Genomic DNA, 9511 nt, shown 5'->3' on the forward strand with positions numbered 1-9511 from the left:
TTGACATGGTATACGCCATGACCACAAAAAAATCAGAATTCATTTAAATGTATATCCATTTGAAATTCTTTTTATTTATATTATATTTGTTTTCATGACAGAGGGCACGACTTCACAATGAGTTACTCAAAGGATTACGTAACACAATAATGAAAAATGACAGCTTTGAGAAAGACGTCATTGGAGGAAGTGAATTGTAGTCTGCAAATACAAACATAAATTTGAAACAAAGCCTGTGGTAAAGGCGTTTAATCAATTGTTGTTTATAGTTTCATCTCGATTTCCTGACATTGCTTTTTTTAAATAATAATAATACAATTTTATATCAGGATATTGCTTGATGTAGGCTTGGTGCTAGTATGGTGGATGATAATTATGGAGAGTATGTGAAATAAGTGATTGTTTATGTAGACTAGTGTTGTCAACAAGCTGACAGACAGAACTGAAATCAGAATCCGAAATGGGGAATGGAATGAGCGAGGTAATTATACTTTTATGTTATTTTTTGACTAAAAATCGATATCATAATTGATGTGCCGTATTCTTCAGATGTGTACTTCAAATAATTCAAAAGCAATAAATTTCATGTGTGTAATCGTAATTTGATCATAGCCATTTATAAAATGACAGGATGTCAGTCCCCAATAATACGGTCCCATTAGTTGAAATATATGTTAGCAGATATTATAATCCCAGCATATCGCTAATCAATCAAATTTTGTTCATATGCTGCTAAAGCTATCCTTAAGTCAACCTTAATTCCATTTTGAACAGTATTGTCCAGTTGTTTATTTAAGCATGTTTTTAAAATTGTTATACAAATAGACTTTAGAATGAAAAAAGAAACTGAGATTGAGAACTTTGTGTTGGTTAATAAGAATATGATTATGAATGATTGATTATGATGTGAAAATAAAATTGATATGTATGTCTATGAGTATGATGCAGCGGTTGAGAGAGGGCACATGGGTATTAGGTTTGTATAGTCAATAATCAATACTTATTAGTTGGGCATAAATTCACTTTCGCTTTTAGAACTCGGCTTCACATTACTAGTTATTCATTGTGATAAATGGAGGACATCAGAGATGCACGACCAAATCGAGATACAAGTGGAGTTATTGGATATTTAGCTTACAAAAGGAAAAAATTAAATGACACCAACAACTTACAAGGCAGTGTTTCCCAGCAAAACGTTTGCCTCGATCTCTGAGGTCAGGAGCCTATTGATGTGTGTGTGGATCAGAACAAAAATCATGTTATGAAAACAAAAGTAGATGGTGATTTTAATGATGTACAGTCTGGGTGACTTTTCATTAGGAATCTGCTTGCTTATCATATTTTCATTTTGATCTGAGGTAATCCCTTTGCAGCAAATGTAAACAAAGGAAATTGCCACTAGACTGTCTCCCAAATGGGCTACCAAAAATCTTGACAAGTCTCGACAAAAGAGACAGTCTCCCAAATAGAAAAGAATCTCCAGTATTGGGCATGCACCTCCACTACAGGAGGAAGGAATAAACTAACAAATTTAAAAAAATGACAAAAAATATCTTCACTTTCCTCAATTGTTAAATTTTAAATATTATGCAGTAAAATCAACCCAATAAATCCTCAGAATTATACTCGAACTTCAAGATTTAAAATTGATTATTAATTGTTTCAAAGGAATGTGATGTAATTTATTTATGATCTGCAATCTGATACTTAAACGGTATGCATTTCAAAAAATAGTGCAGGGAAAAAATCTATTTGCATTTATAATTCATACAGTTTTAGATGGATGCAGTTCCAGCTTGAATGAATGAGCACTCGCACAATGTAAACAAAAAATTGAAATAAAATGAACATAAAATGGGATGAATACCTGGAAACTTTAGTGATCAAAATTGTGTGTTAAATATCATTTCTGAAGCAAGTGTCTTCTTTTCCAATTCATGTCAGTAAAATGTTTTAATTTTGAAGCATATATTTTTCAATGGTGTTTTAAAGAGATAGTAAAGCCTGTCCTGCATTTTTCTCTGAATTAATTACTTACACTACAGGTTTTGAAAGGGATCTTTGTTGGCAACTTCAGAGGTAAGCTTGTAGACAAATCTAAAATTGTTATATGAATATTTGTTCTTGTACTACACTATTGAAAAGAGAAAATGATATCTTCATCTTAACAGATATAATATTAATCATGAAATTTATTACTTGAATTCCTTTCCTTTCCATTGTCAAATTTGTTAGCGTATGGTCACTTTGAGCTACACTGGACTCATTATAATACACCCTTCATATCTTTAGAAATAGAGATGCATTTAACTAATATTCCTAAGATTGTTATCAATTATAAAGCTTGACCCCCCCCCCCCCCCCCAAAAAAAAAAAAAAAAAAAAAAAAAAAAAAAAGTCTATCATGTTTCTGGTGTTGGAGCAAATTTTCAAAATGATAAATGTCCATCAATAACTATATTTGTGGGAGTACAGTGTCACACTGATGCACTTACTTGCCTTGGGGGTTCCACTGTCTACACAGTGCGAAGGTCTTTATAAAGTACATTTTAGCTGCTGTTTTCTCTCCACCCAGACGTTCAGTGGGTACCTGTCAGGATTTATTATTTGAAAATAAAGGTATAATGTATGCTGATAACACTTGTTCATCTCATCATATTCCTCACATTAAAATGAGACAATTGTTTTTATTACAGATTCCAAAGATGAGACGCAGCTGGGCAATAATAACATCACTCATATACTGTCAATACATGACAATGCCAAGCCTATAAGACCAGTAAGTTGTGAGCAGTTAGATGTACTCCGAAACTCGTTCATTTTGGAATTAGCTCCAGAATAACAGTGTCCTTGATAGTCATACATGTAGGTTCATATTGCACATCAAGTCATTTGTTTTTAATAGGTAACTTTAAGTTTCTATATTTATAAATTTTGTGTTGAAATGTTAAATTTTATTTGATTTTATACAGTGTGGCTCAGAAAAAAAGGAAACCCCAAACCCTAACAATGATTGTAAGTGACTTGTGAGCTGTATGAAAATAATTCTGTGCTGTTCATAAAATTAAAGTAATTTAATTTTGAATGATACTTTGATTGAATTAATCTATACATGCTTTATTGAGCAACATCTTTCTCCATGTGTTCCTTTCAACAGGATAAAGAATACCTCTGTTTTTCTGCAGATGATGCACCAGGACAAAACTTGTGAGTACCAGTAGATCATAAACTTTTAATTGCAGCTAAGGGATGAGAATACATTTTTCAAACAATAATATCCTGTGAACAGAGATGATATGGAGATCCAATGTCATATTTGTCTAAATAAATTATCTATTATTATCATTATGCTCTTCGTTGATTAAATCACATTTCTGCATTTCCTCTGTACTTCATGGGGTGCAGTATATAAATTTATATGACCGTTATGTTATTATGATGTAGGATCTTTCTTTTTTCACTGTCAAGTACATTATTCTATATTCTAACATTATGGTGTTTAACCTTTTGCTCTAATGTTGATTCTGTTCATGTTGATGACTGATTTTTATTGTATTGCTCTTTCATTACAGAATTCAATTTTTTTCAGAGAGTAATAACTTTATCCATAAATGCAGACTAGAAGGAGGCAATGTTCTCATACACTGGTAAGATATTCTTTATTTGCAACAAACTGGGTAGTTCAACATTAATTTCACATATCATGTATGCTTTTTTAAATTTGCTGTTTCCAATCCAATCCAATCCGAAAGATATTTGATATAGCGCCTTTTCCTTGTGGTTACAAAGCGCTGCACACATGCTCCACAATGTTTGGGCCACTTAAAAACAAAAGTTAGTCACTTAGTCAGAGATCAGCCAAGTATATGTAGACTGGTAATAAAGTAATTTCTAGCAGAATAGATGTGACTTGAGTAGTTTCTTGAACTGGCCAACAGATGAGGCTGTCTGCACAGCAGTAGGTAGCTGGTTCCACAGTTTTGCAGCAACCGATGGGAAAGACAATTGATTTGATTGATTATAACATTTGTCTGCTGTGATCCTGCATAGAACAGTTTTTTTTTTTTATGATGATTTAACAAAGTGGGTATTAATGCACTCTGATCCTCCTTTATAAAAGTAATCTTTTTAAAGCTGACATAATTTCATTATAATTATCAGTACAAAATTTCATTATAATTATCAGTACTGCAGGTACATGAAGTAACTCCCTTCATCTACCGGTATTCATCTCCCCCTCCTTATTTTGTTTGTTTTTGTCATATTTCTATATCAGGCACCCTCCCCCATTTTTTCATCTATGCATGTCTCTTCCTCGTCTTTCCTTCTCCTCTTTCATTTCTGGGAGGGGGGTTCTATCAATATATGCACGAATTGTTATTTTACAGACAAAGTTTGTCAGAATCTGTTTCCTTTTTCTCTACACATGTCCCACTCAATGTCCTCAGCCTTGCTGGTGTATCTCGTAGTGTCACCCTCACTGTGGCCTACATGATGACTGTTACTGATTATAAATGGGAAGATTGCCTTCGAGCGGTCAAGACATGTAGAACGGTTGCCCATCCCAACTTTGGTTTCCAGAGACAACTGCAGGAATATGAATACTCAAAATTAGCAGAGGTGAGTTGTATTTATTTCACATGGTATAAAGCAGGGTAATTCATTCAGTAAAGCTGATCTTCCATGAAGTCCTGTGATATAGCATGACACAGTGTGTTAATGGTGTGTCTTAACCCTACCTTCATCACCGAGTTTAATTTGTTTTATCTCAATTATGATTCCATCTGAAAATTGTCTTAAATTAAACAGTACTCGATGGCATAAAATTTCACAATACACCAACCCATCTTAAATTTCTAGAAGACAAATAAACTGTTCTTCAGACCGAGTCCAATACTGCTAATTCACTTTAAACCTTTGTCCGTCATAAAACTTCTAATGCCTCTGATAGTGCTCAAGGACAAGTGTAGTCTTGGAACAGCATTGAGGGACTTCTGTGTAACCTTGTTTATCTTTCCAGTCCAATCCAATTCAAAGGATATTTCATATATTGTATCCTGGCATTCCTTGGAACAGCTACAGTGAAACTTGTATATAAATACCACTGAAGGGAGGTGGTCTGTCACTGGTCTTTATGTATAGGTTCCTTTACTACATGCTTTACAGGAAAGTTTAACGATGGCATTGTATAACTGTTTTTTAAGGTCCATTCCAATTTGTAAATATATATATTTTTGTGTGGTAGCCCCTTCAACTCTAACGTAATTATGTTAATTTAGGTTTTAAGGCTTTTATCGTTGCCTATTCTCAAAACATAATTTTCCCCCATATTTTTTGATTGTTTGGTTACTCCACATTATTATTGTCTGATTATCTGTTATCATTACCCTATAGCAGTTTAGTAATTTAAAGATCTTGACCATTACTTTCTCTTAGTTTATTTTGGTATTCTATTGATTGACATGTATTATTTTTTCATCTGTACTGCCATCTTGTACTTGTTATGTACCTGTCTGTTTGGCTCAGTATTGCATATTTACTGTATCTATAAGTTTATTGTATTACTTGTAAACATGATCAGTTTTGGTCCTTGGACCTTTGAATCATGTATATTTATACTGAAATGAATAAAATAAATAGATAAAATGGAGAATGTGGTCATTATAGACAAGTTATTTTTTCTATAAAGCGGGTTTTACTGTAAAGTCACTGTATTATATTATTATGTATTATTATATTTTTTCTTTGTAGTACAAGGAGGACATAAGGCTCAAGTTCCCTGAATACTTGCCAGAAGAAGACATCAAGAAGATGCAGGCCCTCCTGGAGAAGTACCACCAAGAGAACAAGGATCCAAACCAGGGCAGAGAACCTCATGAGGGGTTCATCTACCCCCTCCCTAGGAATGCCTACAACATTAGAATCAAGAAGGAGAAGGAGGCCAGGGAGAAGGCAGAGGCACAGGGATCAACAGGAACGACTGAATCAACGGCATCAGCAACCTCAGAGGACTCATCGGAAAACGCAGGAATGCCCTTTGCAGATCAACAAGATTGATACATAGCAAGGATTAGATTCAATGTTTTTGTAATTTCTTGATATGTTTATTATATAGCCGCCTATTTAGTTCAAATGAAAGACTTCTAGGAAGAAAAACGTGCAGTTGATCAGAGGTTTGCCCTCATTTGAGTACCGGTATGTTTCCAAGTGAGAGTGGAATCAAAATTTGCCTTTGTCTTATTTCAACAAAGGCCTTGATGCTGTAGGGAAACTTGCAATGGATAAGGGAAGAAAGCTATCTGTAAACCAGCCTCACATCATGCAATTATGTCTGTTACATGTTTACATGACTGCTATCTTTTTTCATCAGGGATATTGATAGCTTGGTAGACATACCAAGTCAAAATAGGCTATGAAGTGTAGTTTATTAAATACATGTAGTAGTGTTTTCAGTGTGGTGAAATATCTTTGCTGTAAGGTATTGACATCGATTAAGTGGTCATTGTAGATCATATTTATACATGTATGTATACCGTACACAGAAGACCAATTCAGATGAATTTGATCAAAATTGATCAAATAAGCGGCCTTTACCAAAGATATTGATTCATATTCTAGTCTGCCATTTTGATTCTTTTTAAAAACACTTCATCAAGGCCCCTACTATTGCATAATACTTTTTTAGTATATTTTTCTGCAGATACTTAGATATTGGGTACACCCGTTTATAGCACGTCATTTGTATTCTAGTATAGTGTAGTGGAGCGCAGTGAAATGTGTTCTGTGTAAGACTGGCTTTAGAAGTATTTATGCAACTGAGAATAAGAGCTAATGCTTGGTGAGTTCTTAATGTTGGTCTTTGATGCATGTGCTTGTGCAGCTCTTGCATCTAAGGTATAAATACAGCCTCTTCCTAGAGACGGGATATCTTCAAGCATGTCATGAAGCTAAAGCAATAATTTTGCAAACAAAGCTCGATTGGATCTCTGAAAGCATGTTGCTTGAAGACACTTTATGATCATTAACCCAGGTGGCATGTGTAGTGGCATGTGTATCTCTCTCTCTCTCTCTCTCTCTCTCTAAGTGCCATATCGATTGACTTTGGCGATCATGCTATTCCACAACCCTCGGTTCCTAGCCTTCTGTATTAGTACCACTCCCAGTTCATTCACTCCTCTCTCTTCCAACAATTTCTGCAGACTGTCCATCCAAAGTATCCTCCTTCTTCCCCTACTCCTTCTTCCCACAATTTTCCCTGTCAGAGCAAGATTCTCTAGGCCTTCTTTACGTGTAATGTGACCCATGAACTTCAACTGCCTAATCAACATCTCACGTATCATTTTCCTTTGCACTCCAGCTCGTGTAAGAACTTCCTCATTACTAACTCCGTCAGTCCAGGGGATTTTCATCATTCTTCTTAAGAACCACATTTCGCAACTTTCCAAATGCTTTTTAGTATCAGAGGCTAAAGTCCACGTTTCACAACCATACATAAGTACCGGGTATATGTAACAATTCAATACTCTTATTCTGGTCCTCATACTCATTGTTCGATTTGTCAGAATTTTGCCTAGCTTTGAAAATGCAGATTTAGCGAGATCTATCCTTCTCTTGATCTCTGTCTCACATCTGGCATCCTCGGTGATCTTTGGGCATGTGTATGAAAGGATCAAATGACCGCTTACTTTTATACTGCACTGACCTCACAACTATTTTTTAGGCCACAAGTACTTCATTCACATATCTAGGTCATATAACTTTTAAATATTCCATAGAAAATCACACTGTAAACATTGTTGAATATGTTAATTTGAACCTATATCTCATGTGCTGTCAAATTAAAGATAGGAATATTTACATATTGTCATACATAACATCAGCAAAGAATAAGTGTTAGACATTCTAAATTCTTGTTTACATGCTAATCATTTAGAACAACATTTCACTTGATTTGGCCTCAGTAGTGCGACTAAAATGTGCAAAATTACCACTATCAACGTCAAATCAAATCAACTCAAATTGAGAAATATAGATAGGTATAACAATGTTCACAGACTATTGGCGATCAGTGCTTTGACCACTGAAAACATTTGGAAATGTTTGCAACTGTGTTACTTTATCTTTTTCCATCATTCTGGCAATCATATGTTTTTATGACTGTATTATCAGGGACTGTGCTATAATATTGTAGATTATGGAGTTTAGCATATAGTGTTTGCATGATTTCCTACCAATTGACTTGTGATTGTGAGAGTCACAAATGTGTAATGGAATTTTAATAACAAGATGATGACTTATGCTAATGTAGTCTGGTTTTCAGATGCTAGTAGTTGAGACTAAAAAGGTTGAGGCAAGAGGGTGAAGATTGGGGTGGAGTCAACAGAATTGATAAAATGCATGCCATTAGCAGGGATGGTGGCACATTTTCTGAAAATATATCAATGCTGGGCCCGTAGTCTGAAATTATTTTTTTATGTAAGGGAAAAACAAATTCCATTGTCTATTGTCATTGTGTAGAATTATTACTCATCAGTGATGCTTATGCAGATGTCTTTTTTAAGTTTACATGAATGCAGCCAATTCAGCACGAGGTTGAGGTCTTGTTATAAATTTGATTTGTTATGAACTTATGACAAGTAACATTGTTTTACTAACATCAGAATACCACCCTTAATCTTTAAGATTGGTACATGGTGATTGATGATTGAGTTGTTATTTGTGACTGTGATGATGATGTTCATTATGATGATTTTAATCTTGTTGATGATAATGATGATGATGATGATGATGATGATGATGATGATGATGATGATGATGATGATGATGATGATGAAGATGATGATGTTAATAGGGAGAGGTCCGGGCTCTATAAAATGGAATATGCACTTCTTGGGATTTGTTGTATTTTTACAAATTAATGAAAATATGTTTCTCAGGTTATTCTCATGTTTGAAGTAGTCAAAGAGATATTATTCAGTCAATCGGTAGGTATTTATCAGCCATCACTGTCAATCAGATATTAGAAAAATGATATTCAATCTTCTTATTATAATATCACAACAATGAACATGTACATGAAAGATTATTCATAAAGTTACTTAAAGATAAAGACCAGTTATGGTCATGCGATTGCATTGTGAAAGAAACGTTGTGGAATCTATCAGAAAAGGTTGATCATCTAGCATATAAGTATTGGTGTGTACTGCAAGGTTCTGGAATCATCAAAATGATACAAAATTTGGTAAAGTTACAAGCAATGTACACAGAAAGATGTATATGGGACCACGCACATGTGCGTTATATCTATCAGGTCCAAATAGATATAATAATTTACCAAATATATCAATTAGTAGGCCATTTCTAGGCAAAATTTGTATGATCACATAGTCAAAACATATTCTTTCACATGATTGGTAATAAGAGCTTCCATTTCATTTTTTGAGAGGGGCCGATTCCAAAACTGGTCTTTACCTTTAACTTTCATATTTTTGTTTGTAAAAGTGCATGTAGT

The 9511-nt window shown here is 34.3% G+C and overlaps 1 protein-coding gene across 2 annotated transcripts; it reads left to right on the plus strand.

Moving 5' to 3' along the window:
• The first annotated feature begins 422 nt into the window (after window positions 1–422).
• LOC763415 (dual specificity protein phosphatase 22-like) lies at window positions 423–7120 on the plus strand. Of its 2 annotated transcripts, XM_001199374.4 has the most exons (7): window positions 423–481; window positions 2046–2079; window positions 2697–2779; window positions 3158–3207; window positions 3573–3647; window positions 4449–4620; window positions 5752–7120. In XM_001199374.4, exons 1-7 carry the CDS (start codon window positions 461–463, stop codon window positions 6055–6057), a joined length of 741 nt encoding a protein of 246 aa, XP_001199374.3. In that variant the 5' UTR covers window positions 423–460; the 3' UTR covers window positions 6058–7120. The 2 variants fall into 2 exon arrangements, with proteins under 2 accessions (XP_001199374.3, XP_030831132.1); XM_030975272.1 differs by lacking the exons at window positions 2046–2079; window positions 2697–2779 and having other exon boundaries at window positions 440–481.
• Window positions 7121–9511: the final 2391 nt, after the last annotated feature.

Source organism: Strongylocentrotus purpuratus, unplaced genomic scaffold (assembly GCF_000002235.5).
Source record: "Strongylocentrotus purpuratus isolate Spur 01 unplaced genomic scaffold, Spur_5.0 spur5_scaffold_8, whole genome shotgun sequence".
Taxonomy (NCBI): Eukaryota; Metazoa; Echinodermata; class Echinoidea; order Camarodonta; family Strongylocentrotidae; genus Strongylocentrotus; species Strongylocentrotus purpuratus.

Coding starts and splice junctions, on each gene's coding strand:
- LOC763415 (XM_001199374.4), top strand. CDS start 461: ATGGGGAATGGAATGAGCGAG. Junction 482..2,045: donor TGGGGAATGGAATGAGCGAG/GTAATTATACTT, acceptor CTTACACTACAG/GTTTTGAAAGGGATCTTTGT. Junction 2,080..2,696: donor CTTTGTTGGCAACTTCAGAG/GTAAGCTTGTAG, acceptor TTTTTATTACAG/ATTCCAAAGATGAGACGCAG.